At 34.4% G+C, this 18,996-nt stretch overlaps 1 protein-coding gene across 3 annotated transcripts; it reads right to left on the bottom strand.

The window, feature by feature from the left end:
* Nucleotides 1–6: 6 nt before the first annotated feature.
* On the bottom strand, nucleotides 7–18,786 carry LOC143471048 (peroxisomal acyl-coenzyme A oxidase 1-like). 3 transcript variants are annotated; one of them, XM_076969381.1, is made up of 16 exons: nucleotides 18,734–18,786; nucleotides 18,404–18,573; nucleotides 16,002–16,167; nucleotides 13,703–13,860; nucleotides 9,217–9,324; nucleotides 8,269–8,388; nucleotides 8,059–8,174; nucleotides 7,804–7,973; nucleotides 6,594–6,756; nucleotides 6,285–6,475; nucleotides 5,927–6,091; nucleotides 5,735–5,840; nucleotides 5,491–5,637; nucleotides 4,777–4,886; nucleotides 4,421–4,517; nucleotides 7–757 (listed from the first exon to the last, which is right to left on the bottom strand). In XM_076969381.1, exons 1-16 carry the CDS (start codon nucleotides 18,769–18,771, stop codon nucleotides 695–697), a joined length of 2,088 nt encoding a protein of 695 aa, XP_076825496.1. In that variant the 5' UTR covers nucleotides 18,772–18,786; the 3' UTR covers nucleotides 7–694. The 3 variants fall into 3 exon arrangements, with proteins under 3 accessions (XP_076825496.1, XP_076825495.1, XP_076825497.1); XM_076969380.1 differs by lacking the exon at nucleotides 13,703–13,860 and adding an exon at nucleotides 10,001–10,161; XM_076969382.1 differs by lacking the exons at nucleotides 16,002–16,167; nucleotides 18,404–18,573; nucleotides 18,734–18,786 and adding an exon at nucleotides 10,001–10,161 and having other exon boundaries at nucleotides 13,703–13,844.
* Between the last annotated feature and the right edge of the window lie 210 nt (nucleotides 18,787–18,996).

Here is an 18,996-nt window from a genome sequence, read left to right as displayed (position 1 = left end):
TCATGATGAGCGGGACGGTTATTTTCATATTTTGTACAAATCTATGATGAAATGAATGCAGAAAATCAAGACCAGAACTAATAAATAGCACCTGCTACGTGAGAACACACATCACATATAATCTTGTACTGAATTAATCATCACATAAGAGCTACAATTACACAAGTACAGTGAAGTGATAACAATTGCAACACTGATTACATTTCAACCAATGCATTGCTATTCGAACTCAAAAACATACATCGCAAACAAAATTGCTATCTACATTATTTATTAACAATAATAATAGGTTAATTCTGCTACGAAAATTTGAGTCTGTTTCCAAGGGCTTGATTGCACGATGTTGGGAAGTTACGCTGCTTTTACACCTGACACATTGCGGTTATCGTATAATGAAGGCTTAAAAATTATTAAATGTACATCGATTTGCGTCACCAGGTTTAAATGATCAGGCCTACCGTACCGAGCTTATTAAGCTTCGCTCTGAGTTGAGTTTAACCACGTGCAATTGAGTTTAACCATGAGCTATTGGAATCGACACAATATTCAGTATTACTGTACGTATTGTACTGTAACCTATTCTATACGAATACTTAAATTGCATAGTAAATGACGTATGATCACTTATGATAGAAACGCTAATTAATTTCTGGTAATTAAGGGCTATTTTCCTTTTAAATACACAGATCAGTCCTCAAAGCTTCGACTGGTTTCTCTTTAGAAGTGGCCCAAGGTATTTATGATAGGATGGATGAACCTAAAAACATTCATATTTTAGTGATTAGTCGAATACTACCAACGTGTAGCTGGTCACGGGCTACAATGTGAGGTAGTTACCTGTTCAAAATTAAATATCTTCATATAAAAATATTTATCAACTTTATCTGTAAGCAATTAAAGTTAAAAAACACATGGCAGGTAACTAAATTGAAGTTTTGAATAAGTAACCAGGAAACTAGATTCACGCTGGTTCAAATACTACACGTTAGCTGACGCTATTATCGCAAGATGACAAAATACCAAAGCAGACGCTCAAAGACCTTTTTTAGATTAATTTTTATATGAATTCCGAGATCAGCACAAACAGGCGACAACGTGTCCTCCCAGAATAAATTTGCATAGTACAAACGAAAGTGATTGGGAATGTTTCTATTTTGAAACGAAATGTCTGCTAAAGATATGTTCGAAAATATTTTGGCTATTTTATTAATCATTCGAAGCGGAAAGCGCTTCATTGGTCACAATGGCTTCAATATTCAGTTTAATTTTGGAAAAATGGAAGATGTTTTTTGACGGTCAGTCTAATTGTCCTCATGGATTTCTGACCATTAAAATAGAAGGTATGGTCGTAGGTGTGGACCAGTTAATGTTGAGGGGTCAAAAATTGTTGCATTGCAAGAAGAGAAAGAAAAATACCGGAAAAACTGAAAGTCGGCAAGACGGATTGCCATCCGTCAAGTAGTTGTCACATTAAAAATGTTTTGTAAGTTTTTGGGGCTTGAAAAAGCATGGAAGACCCAGAGTTACCGGCATAAGATACGATCATAAGGTGAGGAAGATGTTAGTACGTTCGTTCACGCAAAAAAGATTCTACAAATCAGCTTTGCTGCTCACAAACAACTACTGTGCGTAGTGAAAGATGCGTTTGTTTTTAGAAGGTGTAATAGAGGATGTGGAAAAACGGATGACGGATAAAGGAATGGTTGTTGATAAAGGCGATTGTATAGAGTCTATAGCAGTGATTCCCATACTGTGTGTCGCCACAGATTCTCAGGTGTGCCGCGAATCTTTTTGGAATTTTGGAAAAGAACTGTATAAATATTTAAAATAAGGCATGCAGACAATCCAATGCGACTTAAAAGCGCACTAACTGCTTCAATAGCTGATAAAAAAAGCACATATTGTGACGATGAAACCAAATATGGCATTGCCGATAGATTGGGCTGCTATGTTAGAATTAAATGTCTAAATGAAATGTCTAGAATTAAATGTCTAAATGTCTCTAAATGTCTGAAAATGTGAAAGGTTTGTTCACCGGGTTGCATAGCAAAAATGAGGCAAAGACGTTCTATCGGTGAGTTGCTAGCAAAGAGCAGGCTAGGCTACCAATGCATATGCCAGTGGTAGCCTAGCTTAATAAGCAGCTCACCGGTAAAACGTCTTTGTCTCATTTTCTAGTCTAGTATTAGCCTAACCTGGCCTAGCCTATCGGCAGGTTTCATGAAACGCAAAGATGCGGCAATGAGCCCCGCGGACCACTCATTACACCCGCACGGGTATAAAGCGAGTATAATGAAGATTTGATTTGATTTTTTTATTTAGTTCTGTGCTTACGCCTTGCTTACGGCTATTCTAATACTGTGGTTCCCAAACTGTAAAGAATGTTTAACTATTTTAAGGGTTTTATTTATTCAGATCTCAGTTTATATAATCCTAAATATCAAGCTAATTATGGAAAAGTATTTTGATAAAGCTAGTACATCCAAACAGAAAGAGACAGCACAGCAAAAGCCTAGGCGTAAATATAAAGAAGAATGCGTTCAGTACAGATTTATTGCTTTAGTACCCGAAGATAACCAACTCCCTTTCTGCAATATCTGCAATAAAGCCTTATCTAATGAGTCGCTTGTTCCCAATAAGCTTAGGAGACATTTGGAGAAAAATCATCCAACATTGAAGAATAAACCAAATGCATATTTTGTGAACCTGAAGTCCCAAACAAACAAGCAGGCAAAGGTTATGAATAGCTACCTCAAGCTGCCGGAAAAAGGATTGATTGCAAGTTACCAAGTGGCTCACTTGTTGGCGAAACGTAAAAAAGCACACACGGATGCAGAATCAGTAATTGGACTAGCATTAGCCATTGTTGTTGAAGAAATGCTTGGTACTGCTGCGGCCGAAAAAGTTGAAGGAATTCTGTTGTCAGATAACACAATTTCACGAAGGATAGAAGAGCTATCCTCAGATTTAAAGGATCAAGTTCGCGAACACTTTGTTGCTACAGACAACGAGCTGTCTGTACTATGGTCTTTACAAGTTGACGAATCTACTGAAAGAACTGGGAAATCTCATCTGCTGGCTTTTATTCGCTTCATCAAGCAATGAATCAAGCAATCTTTCTGCAGAAGAAGAAGAACAGCTCATTGATTTACGAAACGACCTGTTTTTTCAAGCGCTGTTTCTACAAAAAAAACTTGGATGAGTTTTGGCTGTCTGCTTCCAAATCCTATTCCATGATCGGTGCAAAAGCAATCAAAATTATATTGCCATTTGCATCTTCATGGCTATGTGAACATGGCTTTTCTGCTTTGACTGAAATTAAAAGCTGTAAACAAGAGAGACTGCTTGGAGTTGACGACGAAACGCGTGTAGCCGTGTATGTTTGTCAACAATGCAACCTTGTTTTAGTCGAAAATGTTCGTATAAACAAGCACATCCATCGCATTCACTGATTAACACGTGAAAATAAAGTTTTTTAAAGCAACTTTTTTTCTCTTGTAAGTGTGCCGCGAGAGTTTTATAATTTTTTTAGTGTGCCACAAGCTGAAAAAGTTTGGGAACCACTGCTCTATAGAGAATTGTTTGTAAATAACTTTGTTGCCTTGTCCTTGGTGATATGCTGAATAGTGGTGGTGGGGTGTAACCAGCTTTTGTTATAAGAGTGCGGTGTGCTTGGGCCAAGTTTGGAGAGTTGTCTGGATTCGTCACTTACTCGGAATTAAGTGTTCTTGAAACTTATAGGTAACGTGTACTGTACACTATGCAACCTACATAAGAAGCGCAATATTATTTGGGGATGACACTTGAGCAACCAACGTTGAGCAGATGACATGTTTTGATAAGACGGAAATGAAAATGGTTCGGTAGATGGCTGGCGTAACGGTGAATGAGCACTGTTCAAATATATCATTGGGAGAGGATATGCGAATCGAACCAGTGAGTGATGTTTTATGAAAGAGTATACTGATATGGAGCTAGTAGAATGATGGATCAGAAAGTGCAGAGTGCATTGCAGTAGCAATTTAAATAGGTAGCAGGTAGCTGGTATACAAGTCCTCAATTTAACATTGCAAGGTTATTTCTGGACTCGTCGGCTGTTGCTATTGAGAAACCCAGATAAAATTGAAAAACAGATTACTTATCTACATTTCATATTTTTTAGGAAATTTATGACCAATCGTTGTAAAAAATGATGCTTTTTACTACAGTCTACCACTACAGAGAGGGTTATCACGTGGAAGGACAATAAAGGTAAACAACGAGTGTAAACCTCTTTAAAATGATATTTTGTTGACTGCCTTTGTCTTTTGGCGGTAATCTTTTTAGAGTATATTCGCATTTAGCATAGTGGCGTTGTGCTCCGCTAAAAAAGCACACCGTACGTTAAATGTTTGACAAAAATGCTGCTTCTACTACTCACGTCAGTTTTGTTGAGGGGAGAGTTCTGGGCCCACTTAAAGAGATTTTCGTAGACATTGCCATCATATCTTCCAAGCACACTCTGAAGCACTTCATCCCTGAACGTTTAAAACAACGATTTAATTCCAAGCATGGAAATAAAGGTTATTCATAAACAAAAAACAAGATAAGTTAATAACTGCTTCTGATATTTACAAATAAGTGATTCATTGAACCAAACCTGGTATTTTAGTTTTTTTCTCACAAAACAAGTTATTTGGCTGGCTATGGTATGTCGGAGTGACTTAACCCAAATATTAATCAAGCCCATTATTTGAAGCTGTATTAATAGAAAAATATCCTGTAAACAGAACACACCTGAAAGAGAAAGCATCCACCAGAGAAACAGCATTGACACGTATTAGTGGAAGGAGATCCACCGCTAGTTGTCGGATTGTTTTCGCTTCACTGCCACTCAGAATATAATCCTGAAAATTTAGACGTAAATGTTCAGGTTCAAAAACCAAAAATATAGGGAAGTGCCGTTTTGCCAGGGTAGAGTAGTAAAACTTTTTTTGGTTTATTAAAGATGACCAACATCGCTATAGCACAACATAGAAAAGTTTATCCTCATCCTAAATGGAAAGACCTCAAGCGCTGTTACCAACGATTTAATATAGCCTAATGTTGCGGGCGTAGCATGAATTTTAGGCAGGGCAACTTAAATTTTTTATTGGCAAAAATTAAAAAAAACCTTGTATAACATTCACGTAATTGGCTACAGAGCCCAAAATGCACTGGGCGCAGAACTTGTTAAGCTTGAAAAAACACTTCAAGCACCTCGAAATGATGTAATTCCATAGTTTTATGTACAATTTCTGCCACTTTATGGAGTTTAATTTTGAAGGCACGTTATAACTCATCTATTATATATCTTTTATTGAAGTATAGCCAATAAGTAGTTGTACAAACAAGTAAAATTGAAGTAAAAACCCAAATTTTACTTTACTGCAATTCAGCTGCAAGGACTGCTACAACAGCAAGGATAAAATCCCTGAAATGAATGCCAATGTTCTAAATATAGCACCTCACCTCTATAAAGTCACCACTTGACTGAGCGATTCCCTCAAACACATAAACTGAAGCAAGTTGATGAAGGACATTTTGTAATTCACTACTTGCTTTAAGCAACTTTAAGCTCTCCACAAACGTCTTCGCTATGAAATAATGACTGTGTGCCTGTATGCAAATCAAAAATCAAATAATTACGTTAACATGGTTACATTTAACTATAACGCACAAACTTGCACTGAAATGAACGTGTTTACTTGTTTACCTTTGCAGCACTAACAAGATGCACAGAAGCAGAGTTAAGGGCTCCAACCAAATCCATTCCAGCCGAAATGCCTCTGTCTACTTTATCCGAAGCAAAGTGGACTTGGCTGTAAAAAAAGTATTGAGATGATGGATAACTGAGGTTATGAAGGTAAAGAACAAAGTCATTGAATAAACATAAAAATTGAAATACTTGCTAGCCCTTTGCTTATACAGTGAGATGAGGAAGTCCAGATTTGAGAGGTCACGACCGGAACTGCCACCACTATGTACAGCACTGACATCTTCCGACAAGTAAGACACAGTCCCAGGTAACGTCTTGCCAGAACGTGCATCACGAACACATTTCACCAGGTATCTGAAGAAAATGTAAAAGATCCCTTTATACAGTTAAATAAACACAAAACTCAACAGTTTTATGCCTATGTGCAGTTTTCATAACAAGTACAAGTTATTGTTGGAAGAACAATGTCAGCTTTCAAATTACAATTAGTCAATCAATTCTAAACTTCTATCATAATCAGTATTCATAAAGAGTGTTTAATACAAACCGTGCAGATTGCAACATTAGCACAGTATTTTCCCCCTCATATGTGCAGGAAGGTGTAAAATCAGCATAAAGACGGGGAAATCCACTCGCCTGAGAATACCCATGACCTCCACATGACATTCGGCATACTTCAAGCCCGGCATTTGTCACCCAAGATGTGAATGCTTTGAGCCCAGAAGAAAGTGCATGAAGCTGAAGAAAAAATATTGATGACTACATTTGCTATACATCGATATTTATACATCTGCTGTGCATATACACATCCACATGGGCACAGATCAATGTATTAAGATAAAAACAAAAAGAATACTTCTTGAATGCGAGAGAAATTGCTATTGTTAATTTGATCATTAACATCAGTGTAAATCTTCATCATTGCAAGCTGAACAAAATGGAAAGCATAAGCTGTTGCCAATAGTGGGAAAAGCTTATGTTGTTGAGTCGGATAGCTGAGAATCTGGGGTTCTGGTTCACTGAAAAACAAATAAGATCAATCCTTTAACATCATAATCTTCTGCAGACGTAAAGAACAAGTGCGACATTAAAAATTCGAGGCGTGACATATTAATCCGTTGCTAAATAAGCAGCAGCTACAACATAAACCACTACCTTTGTAATTTATGCATGGAACATCAGTTATCATTTAGCCCAGTGGTTCACAACCTTTTCCTACTTATGAACTAGCTGCAAAAATTTCTTTCTGGAATATCCAACTTCAAAACTGTTACTAAATAAGCTATTTATAGGAAATTAAACTATATCTCGCGGACCATTGCGTCACGACACTTTGTAAACCACTGATCTAGTCTATTTATTTTTATTACATAAAAAAGCGTGGTGGGATATTTCATCAGCAGACAACAGGCTAAAAATTCAGCTAACTGGCCTGTAACAAGTTGTCTGCTGCTGATATGCCACCGATTCTATAGACTTTTAAAATCAAGCTTTACAGTCAAACATGGGTTAAATGTAGAGGTGCACCGAAATTTCAGTCTGTCGAATAATTCTGCCTAATCGAGAAAAAATACCCACATTCAGTTTTCGGAATATTTTTTCGGAATTTCGGAGTTTTTGGAATATAAACCGAATATATAAAATACTTTTAAAACTTGCATAAATTTATTTCATCGCAGTAAAACCATAACAACAGTAGATATGACAGTTGTTGCATGTAATAGGAAATCTAAGTTTGTCATTTGCATAACTTTTCGGTGCAAGTTAGAGCTAAGCATTAGCTCAGCTTTTCAATTAATCCATAATTACATAAGCCGTGATTTATAAGCATTGTTTCGTTCACTTTTAAAATGAATACAAATTTTTGTTCCAGGAATTAGCTTTCAAACAAACTAAAACATGATTCAATGTACTCCTAGTTGAATGTAAACAAAAGACAGTTTGATAGTCTTGGCAAAAGGTTTGCAATAAAGTCCTTTGATGATTAAAATTATAAATTTTTTTTGCAAACCATGGACAAATTTAATTATCTTCAAAAAAGCAAGTATGCTGATAGTAATGCTTACCCTGGTCTAAGCTCACTTTGTCGACGTACAGCACTATATCGAATTGCTATGGTTGATGCTTTAGCAAGAGCAATTGCAGAGCCATGTACAATCAAAACACGAACAAATGTCATTGTACCATATGTCAATGTACTTCTGGGAGGCTTGGTGTAAGTGCCATCAGGAGAAACCTATGAACCCAAATACAGAATAAAATAGATAATTAGCTTTTTGAATATGCTGTTAAGTATAATTGTCACCAGGTTGAAGAAATACCTGTGAATATTTCATAAGCATGTTGGTTCTTGGTATTCTGTGCTTGTGTAACTTCAGATAACCATTATCGTTAGGACCAAAACCCATTTTTGGGCCAATGTCACCAACAGTAATACCTAAAATATTGTTTTCAAACTAAGTGTTTTAAACGCATGTTTGAAAAGTGTATTTTACTGTACAGTATTTAGAAGAAGATATCCTGCATTTAACCTCGAAGTGGTTTGTGATCATCTAAACTTCTAAGCTGCACCACAAATGGATGAATTCCATGGCATTTCCCCAGAGTGTACAGCTGAGCTAACACAACAGCATGAGTAGAAGTCTTTCCCACTAAACAAAAAATACAGACATATACTGCAATGAAATCAACTATTACTCGCATGCCAAGTTGTAGTCACTTATATAAATAAATTGACATATTTTTCAATGTATGTGGCGTATATCAAAGACAAAAAAGGTAAACACATGAACAGATGCAACTTTTGGAAACTTAACAAACTTTTTGTGAAGGTATGCCGTATGTCATATCCTGTAATGCCCTACGCATAACCATAAAAATCAATAAACAACTCTTCACTTTGAGACTAATAACTTGTGATGCGCATCAAAGATTTTCGACTTGCCACAAGGTTTAAAAAAATTTATTTAATTAGTTTGTTTTTTCCTAAATAACTATGTATATGCAGCAAACTTTGCTTAAAATGGATCATTGAAAATAACAACCAACTGTTTAGTCTGGATGGTTTCCTATTCTTTTTAGTGCAATGTCTCCCAGACTATTTTTAATCTCTCCCATGAACATAAAGGTTGACCTCAGGCAAAGCGTGATTGACATACAGTTTTCTCAACTATTTTATCAGACACTGGTACACCATCAAACACTTCCTGTGTTCTTTTAGCAAAAAGGTTGCAGCGCATTTATAAAATAAGAAAAAAAATGTGAAAAACACATCCAATTTTATGAAAATTACCTTCTACTATCTCGTTCGTTTAGTATGTATTTAGTTGACTGGTACATGATATTAAAATCTACCTTAAATAGATTACAGTTCTATTCGAGGAAATCTCTCAAGAAATCAAAAGATAAACCAAATATTCGAAGATTTTGATTAAATAAAAAGTACGACATCTTTGCTTATTAGCCTGTAGAAAACTCACATGCTCCTGGCCACCACTTAATAGATGAAATGGTTGGTGAGTTTAGAATAAACTCCTGCGTGTTTGGATCATAGTGTGCAGTAGTTTCCAAACCTCTCAAAAAAGTACCTGGAAAGTAGTTTAACTTTTAAGTAACCAGAGCTTCTGCAAAGCAAACATGGGCATTAAGTTAGTAATACAAAAAACAATGCATGCCACCACTATAGCTGCTTAAGCTACGCAAAATGATTTTTACATTATGACATTATGTATTGATAATCAAGGTTCATTGACTTGAAAAAAAGAAGCGCAAGATGACCAGTAAGAAAAGAATTTAAAAAATGATAGCTGCGATATATATTGTAAAAATGGTAGTAGCAATATTCTAATACCACTCTGCGCCATTGGGTTAGCCGCTAGTGCCAGGTACATTTTGCGCATTACTTAAACAAATATTTAACTATTGAAATAACCTTGTCCTACTGACCTTTGTACTATAAGAGTTTTGCAAAAAGCTTACAATATTTCAGCAGCAGGTTAAATGATCAGCGATTGTAAAATGGTTATGGTTGAAAATATGTTTGGCTCTGTGTAGTTTACCAAACAAGCTTTGCCAAAACCGAAGGTTTTACGAAGCAAATTTTTAGGAAGAACATACATTGTTACTAAAGAAAACAGCAATTAACATTATCTAAAAATTGGAGCTGAAACAATTTGATTGACATGAAATTGAGAAGTATCATGCATCAGTTGTATTCAGTTCATACATCAAACTAATTGTATAAATGTCCTATCTTTTTCATACCATGGCCAAGCTCAGTTTGAGCATATGTTCCTATTATGCGATAATCATAGCACAAAGGCAGAAATTTTTCTCTCTGCTCCGAAGTACACTGCCTTTCTAATGTTGGAATAAACATGGTTTGATGTAAGCCAAATGATGGGTATCCAAAAGATGCCAGGACACTGTTCAAATACAAGTATCATCATAAATGCCAAACATGAGAGCAGGTCACTAATCAAACAACTGATATTTAAAAAAAGACAAAGGACATTTTTTCTGACACGAAAGTAATCTGTACACCCTAGGTTGCACAAAATACCTTACAATAGTTACTTACTACAGTTACAGTATTTTTCCTTTACATAAATTTAAAATGCGATGTATCGGTGAAATGCAATTGTTCTTGACACACAAAAAGATTTATTTTAAAAGATACAATAAAAGCTCGTTAACTCAAAGCTGAAAGTACCCATTAAATTATATTTGAGTTTGCATAAAAATGAGGTAACTGAACTTGGTAAAGTGGCTACAGCAATAATAGCTGTCATGGTGGCCACTATAAGTGAAAATATTGTACGTTTCAAGCTCATTTGAGTAAATGAGTATTAAGCAATTTAAGTTGTTTACAAGCAAAATAATAGGTGCCTATGCAGGGACTTTAAGTCAGGGGTGTCAAACTTCAGTGGCACCTAAGCCCGCATGTGACGTTTCGCATATAATGGCAGGCAGCACCAACAAATCAAAGATACCTGCTCTGCAATCTTAATAAACCTAATTACTGCAGATCAACTACACACATAAAATGTACAGGTGTAAGTTATGTATAGATTGACACCAAATAAGTTTGCAAATAGTAAAGTCTATGTAATTATGTAAGAAATAAGCAAGAATGCACATTGGTGCTATTGATTTGTCACTAACAAATTGTTACGACTTAATCGTAACATAGCATGACGATTTTTTTGCCAATGGACGTTTGATGGACAAAAGTTTGCGTTATAAATTTAACTAATCACTATAGTTAAAACAAAACCAATATCACAGTTTGAAAAGGGACTGTGACGATTGTTTACATAAATCTTTCTTTATGAATAACAAGACTGCAACTATTTGTGGTCATGTTGGAGCTGCTGCCAGACGAGTTTTTCTGTTATTTTGAACGGATGCCGTTACCCATTGATTCTCCCGATATTCCAATAATACTTGCCCTATATATCACACACTACACTTATAAAATGCCCTGCCTCATACGCATTTACCTGGTGCACCAACGCTATAAACTCTTAAAGTTTAAAATTATGTTTGGACACATGAGCTGAGGCCAACGTAATTATTTCAAAGAAAACGACCATTTCACTGTAAGTAACAAAATAAGAATGTGAAAAATAGCTTTCGAACGTACAATATTTTGTTGATGATATAGAGACAGCTTATTTCAAATAAGTTACCCTTAAACTCATATGCACTTCCAAGGTTATGACATGCTTGTCATACTGCACTTGAACCTTTGGAGAATCTGGTATTTCATACCAGGTTTGCTTTTAGTGAATTTCATGTACTGAAACAGCCGAGCAACTCCTAGCTGAGTAATTTATGCAAAAAATAACTACTATGTTTTAAAATTAACAATACAATTAAACATTCAATTAAAGCCTGATACAAAACAGAAGTGTCAATTAACTTGATCAAATTTCTATGTGCACATTCAGAATACATGTATGAATTAATAACGAAATATGTATGTAATAATGTAATATGTTTTGAATACGTGAATTTATGCTTAGGAGCAAAATCAACACGTTTTTGGAAATAATATGAATGATTTTGTAGTTTGATATATTAAATCAGTGGTTTCCAATCTTTTTTGTTTTTCAGCACCCTTTTTCAGTAAAAAGCGTTCAGCGGCTCCCTTAAAATAATTTGTATTTTTGCGTTGCTTATGAACGAGCTGCTTACCGGTAGTGTGAAAAAGATCTATTTCAAGGTTTTTTGTAATGAACTACCATTTTCTTGCGTATTAATGTTTTATTCAATTTTCATTTTCTACATTTTACTTCTGAAAGTAAACTTTAAACATTCCACTGGTGCAGACGCATTTTGCGAAAAAAAGAAATGTTCATTTATACTCTTACCGCACAAGTGGTGGCAAAACTTATTCAGGTTACAATGATTTATTCAAGCATACAACTAATTTTAAATGTAATAAGTTTAATTTCATTGCAATTGATATACTTAATTTATTGATATACTGGTATTGATCTAAAAAACCTTAACTAAACAAACAAAATTGGGTGACAGTGAAAGGTACAATAGGGATGACTCAGGTATTTGAATCAAGTATATATAGAATGTTTCGTGTTGCCGACAAGTAAATAGTAATATGTATAATTAAAGCATACTTAAGTCTATAACAGGAACATTTTGTGTTAAATAAGCCTGAACTGGCTTACTGTTGGTATATGCATAATAGTCAATGTATATGCTAACCCACAGTATAGCGAAGTCCAGACAGTGATGGCTTTAGCCTAGACCCAGTCTGGTAATTGTGGTAAAAACAGGAATGCTTTTCCAGTTCAAATACTGTTATCTGTGACATTTCTATGCTGAAAATAAAAATTACCTGCTACGAATCAAATACCAATGGAGACGTATTCAAGCCAAAACGCTGTAACTAGCCTACCACTGCTACCATACCTAATTCAAACCTCAATCATATTGCTTTTATATTGTGACGTCATAATTCATCATAATTTATAGGAGGCAAAATTTGCGATACAATTTTTGGTAGTAACTGCTTAACTACTACATATTATTAAACATCCATTCACATTCACCAGTATATTTAGTACTGCCAACTACGGCTTGATTCAAGGTCAATTTGATTTTGGACTTTCACCACTACAGTATTTATTTGAGAAAAAGCACCCATTGATTAGAAGTCACACCAAATGCTAAAGAACTATCGTACTAAAAGCAACATACAAATATCCAACACATGTATGTACTGTGCCAAACCACACTTCCTTGAGCAATATTTTCAAAGTAAAACTGTGGAGTGCTAAGTAGATTGGTTAATAGAAGTGCTTGGAAACCATTGTGAATCTTTAATTAGATTAGTGTTAAAGTTTATGACCAGCTGCATACAATTTCAAAGTAAAAAAAAAACATTGTCTTTCCAATTAAAGAGACCAGACGAAGCGAATGTAACTTTTGTAAATACCTTCTGATTAACATACTTATCAGCACTCCCAGCACAATGAATGTGGTACACAGGTTATATTAAGATTTGGCTTTGGCGACTGCTAAGAAGTTTGAAGAGATCGCAGTGATGTTATCTAAGTATGTGAGATTAACCATGCTTAAACAAATTATTTATTATTAACAGTGCAGATTTTTCAAAATACTTTTCTTTGTTGTAAAATTGGCCACCGGACATCGGTTAAACCAAACAACAACTCCCCGATAACAAATTTTAGTCAGTGCCTTGCAAGTTTACCGAAAACTAAATTATTTTCCTTTAACATAAGCACCATCCTAAGCGTTTTATTCCTTTCAAATAGAAAGATGATTTGAAACACGTTAGGCAAAGTGACAGGACACAACAAATTCCCACATTGAGAACTGTTATTAGTTATTAGTTATTACATAATCGTAATATCCTACAATAAGTAAATTTTCATAAATTTTTTCACTGCCACCCAAAATTTTCTATATTAACCCTACCGTGTCCCATTTCTGTTTGAGCATATGTGCCAATTATTTCATGAGATAAAGATGGAATGAGCCACTTAGCCTGTTGTTCAGTTGTACCTTGGCCTAATACAGTTGTTGCAAACATTCCATAGTTCAAGTCAAATAAAACGTTAATGGACGAAACATTTCTGCAACCATGAAATATAAATGGTAATGAAGTTGATAATAGAGAATGCTTTACTAGTTAGAAAAAATTAGTCAAAGGAAAAGATTACACACTTAAGCCCACCAGTTACAAATATTTACCTATACCTATCTCAGCTATATAAAAATATGTAATTGAACATTATGTTTCTCTTAAAATTACTGAGATGGATGACATGTCATTAGCGTTAAGGTTTTGCCTAAGAAAGGCTATAAAAGCAGTAGGATTTTCGAGAATTTATTCATTTCCAAAATGGCATGGTTCTATTGTATATACAGTAGAACTCACATTAGGATCACTTAGCCACGAGCCACAGCTGAGATCAAAGTGTCTTTGTCAAACTCATCTATTCGCCTAAATTGCCACCGTTTTTATGAGCAGAATATTTTGCTCGACTTAGTCAGTTCTCTAAACATTTGCTAGCGTAAATATATTGCAAACTATTAACCCGCTATGACTATAATACCGTTGTTTTGATGAAACAACCTTTCCCAACCTTTCTATTCAGGGGTTTCAGGGTAAAGATTTTAAAAAATGTTCATAGACCGGCAACAAAAGTGAATGTGAATGGAACAGATATTTCTAATCTTTTTGTTAACCAAAATTGTCATTGCGCAAAATAATGCAAAATTTTGGCTTAGCTATGTATTTAAGTCAAAAAATTAGAGCAAAGTGGCAATCAATCTCAGTTTTCAACTCAAACAAGAAAATGTCAATCCATTTACATACAAAATCAATGTTAGTGGGAAATTTGTATTGCAAAACTTTTATAAATCTAGATGCAGTTTAAGATGAAACAATCATAAACAGCACAAAATCTAAAATATTCTAGGTCATCGGAAGATTAGCCTTTATTATAAAACAATTTTGCGATATCAACGAAAGCGAGATACACCAGTTTTACTGCTGCGAAGTGAGTTTGACAGGGAGTAACAGCTTTTGCAATGCTTATAATTCCATATTAAAACTAGCGTGGCAGAAAGTAAGATACTTTACGGAGAGGCAAAAAATTACGTGGCGGTTGGGAACCACTGGTGTAGGGCATAATTTTCAAAGAAACATGGCAGTATAACCCTACTTACAAGCACACAATTTTAAGCATTTAAAAGCAATTATTAGTTTTTTCAAATATACTAATATTTTACTTGTAGCTGTATTTCTAATGATAAATTTGCAAAGATAAATGCAAAAGAATTTGGCAAAATTAAAATCCATAATTATATAAAGCCAATAATTTTATAATGGTGACATGCATGTAATAAAATCAGCATACAAATTTGCAATGCCCTATAGAGATGAGCTGAGTCATGACCAAGTTTGTACTTAGCATAATATTTGCGTATTTCCATTACTCTGTCGAATATTGCTTAATACTCGGCATAATGCATAGTGTTATTATATTTAGCATAGGGTTAGTCAGGTTAGGTCAAAAAAAGAGTTTTTCATTGACTTAATGCAAAAAAATTCTAGACTACGCAGAATAGTTTTGTATGTAATTCAAAAACTATTCACATAAATTGCATTTATATACAACCTTCTATTTTTGCTAGTCTGACTAGTCTATTTCTTTAATTATACAATTATTTATAACTCGTGTCATTAACAAAAATTTGTGCTTTTTATGAAAGTATTTTTTGTTATCAACAATCAGCTCAGCTGTAAACCTTTTAGCATTACTGCCGTTACCATCAAACAAATAAGTGAAACACAAAATTTAAACTTCTTTCCAAAGTTATTGTTTAGCAAACACAAAAATTTGTCAAAAAGCAGAAAAGAGTTCTTAGACATAGATATCAATACAGTTTATTGCAGCTGCATAAAATGCCTCAGTTTTGGCCATATTTTAATCCACAAAGATTTCAGACTTACATTATTCATATATCTACATGGCAGTGAACAATGAAGCTTTATATACCTGGAAACAAACGGATTTTTTAATTATTTAAGGTGGTATTAATTGCCCAGGCTGTGTAAATTCATGCACTTCCAAACAAAGTTCAGAAAATACTAAAGACAGACAATTGAATGTTAATTAATTAATTTGTAAGGTACAAAAAATGTTTAATAGCCATTCAGTCTGCGTTGGTGAACAAATACATTTCTACTATCACCAGAATTACTTACGAGTTATAAGCCATTATGTCTTTATGATCCTCAATCAAATCAGACAGCTTAGATTGCTTCAAAACAGCAAGAGAAGATTTTCTTAAACCTTCTTCATACTCTTCCTCACGTGATAAAAACGCTGAAGGTACACATTTATAATCGGGATCATTGAAAACCGCATCCTCTGCAATAAATATGAAGTAGATTAATGCATTTAAAACCAATATATCATAAAAACCGAAGCTCACAAAATTAACAATTAGCTGCTCTCTTTAAATCCAGTTTCCAAGTAATGTTTTTATGTTATAATTCCAAGGTAACTGTGTGTATAGGTGGCTTACAATGAGCAAACAGGTCTTGAATTATTTCTCCCCTGAATATTCAAAATCCTTTTAAAATTCAGACAATTACTAAGACAATTTTTTTCAGGAAAGTAAATTTTTTTGGGTATAAGACAGGGGTCACTGAGCTATGGCCCTTGAGGTTAGTATGTTCGGCTTCTTCACTGTACAACAAAAACATTGTATGGTAGCCTGTTGAACAAAAGAGGTACAGCAGTTGGAGCGAAATCCTGTGGAATGGAACCAACCGCTTATTGGAGCGAAATCCTGTGGAATGGAAGTTCTATACACTAACATAGTGCAAAATACTTCGCTTCAAAGTGGATCCCCTCCCAACATCTGGCGACGTAGTAAAATGTTAAAATGTAGTAAAAAACTTGGAAAATGCTTTCCCTCAGCTGTAGTAACGTCTCTTTTCACCTTGTCGGCTCTGACAAGTGAGCCTTTGTGATGTAATAGACACTGCAGTTTGCCTGAGTATGCTTTGAAAACATGCGTTGACTATCTAAAGAGACTAGAAGATTCTTTAGAATACATAAATTTTATCAAATGCTTTCTTTGTGTTTTTTTTGGGTGATTTATGTGTTATTTTTGTGTTTTTTGAGTTATTTCCAACGTTCAGATACATTACATGATTAACAACCATCCACACTGAGCTTGTTTGAGTCATATGGAGACCTAAAGTAGATCCGCTGCTTATAGGATCCAGGTCTCCTGGATTGGAGGTGGATCTTGTAAGTGGCTATATCTACATATCTATATAGTGGCTATATCTATACTATATCCGGCTCACAATCGTCAGTTCTCGTTCCTATTTGGTCCTACGAGAAAAAAGTCTGCGGGTGCCTTTCATGGTTGTAGGGCCAATGTTAACAAAGTTACTGTCAATATTTTTCAATAACGAAGTAAAATTGTTTGATTAAACACTGTTAGTCAAAATAATGGTGGGAAAAATTTGTTTTGCGCTCTTTGCCAAGTACAGACAACTACTTCAAATCACTAAGTACTAAACAATTCTGGAGCAACCATCACACAAAGTTATGTGCGACTAACGACTGCAATTGAATAGTTGCAGCAGGTAGGCTAAACACTTAACCAAGTAGAAGCAAGCTTTGTTAGGAGAAAACAATTGAAGTACAGTGAAGTATCATCCCAGATGCTAGCGTAGGCCGATTTTTAGTTGTTTGTTTGTTGTTTTAACAAAAATACTCAAAACGCATTAAATTATATAGTTAAATTTTTGTTGGGTCAATGAAGTCAATTCTTTTTTAAAGTCAACCTTTTGGAGTTTTTAAGTTAATAAAAACTTGCCCTGGCAATTAGTTTGACTGTAGTTCTATATACCCTTTCTTTGTATAGTGGAAGCTCAAATTGGTCACATTTAAAATTTCAAATAACTACGCAAATTTACCAGTCCATGGTGCACTTAAACAGCTAAGGTTATCTTGAAGTGCTTTTGTGATTTGCAGGGAATAATAGAGATTTACCTTGAATTTAAGCAAAAAATGTTATTCGTTGAACATTGGTGAGAGAAATGAGTTGACATGATAATTTTTTAGCCTCTTATTATCAAAAATACTGAAAAAATATATCAAACTGCTCAACATGTCCACTAAATTTGCCAAAATGAGTCTTGCAACTGCAATTTTCCACTGATATGATATCCACTTGAACTACGCTCGAACACCAACAACCACTGTGACATCACATCGCATTTTTGAAATAACTTGTTAATGAAAAGAGATACAAAATTGAAAACAATTTTTATCATGTTTTAGAAAATAGGTTTTAAATGACTTTCATTCCACTTAAAATAAATTTAGTTTGGAAAAATTATTATATACATATATGTCATTTTTGGAATTCACATGCTATTCAATTCACAGACTAGCCTAACTGCTGTTTTCTGTATCCATATCTTCCTACTTCGATAATGACGGTCAGTAATATAAGTTTGTATTTTTACCAACTGCTGCTACCACAGGAAGAAAATACCAAAAACCATTTGTTAAAGTAGTTTTTTCCAAATTCGCTAACCGATGTTGCATAAAAATATACAGTAGTGCCAGTAACACATACCAAGTTTCCTTTTCTTTGAAAGCTGTTCTTTGCCATAGATAATTACTGCAAGTTCTTCCATATCTATAGTAGCAGCATCTCTCTCTTTTTGAATGTCAGGATTGACCTTCATGATTTCAGCAGTCTCAGTCATAATATAAATCTTTGAATCAAAGTATGATTTTACCAACCTGCAAAATATCTTGTCACAGTACTTCATATTGACAATTAATTAAACTAAAAAGTAATTTTAATAACTAGGTTTAAAAACATATCAACATCATAAAAATAGCTGAATCACTGAAAAATAACTTTTCAGTTTTTTTTTATTGTTTGTTTGCATTTTTTAACCTTTTGTCTACGTTTGTGTAACTGTGTTGGCTCGACATGCCCAGTTAAGTTATTATTCCAAATATTCTTCTTTGGACTCCTTCATTAAATTTTGACCACATTTTTACTGATGTGTAATTGTGTATCCTTTTGAATGTGGCCGACGAAAAAAGCCAGCTGCTTATAAAACGTTTTACTCAAGTAATTACACTTTCAATTCAATCGAATGAGTGCACAACTTCATTTTTATGTATGGTTTCAACATTTGTAAAACTATTCATGTA

Source organism: Clavelina lepadiformis, chromosome 9 (assembly GCF_947623445.1).
Source record: "Clavelina lepadiformis chromosome 9, kaClaLepa1.1, whole genome shotgun sequence".
In the NCBI taxonomy this organism is placed as follows: Eukaryota; Metazoa; Chordata; class Ascidiacea; order Aplousobranchia; family Clavelinidae; genus Clavelina; species Clavelina lepadiformis.
The sequence above is the reverse complement of the archived record's forward strand: the minus strand, read 5'-3'. Positions and strand labels throughout refer to the sequence as shown.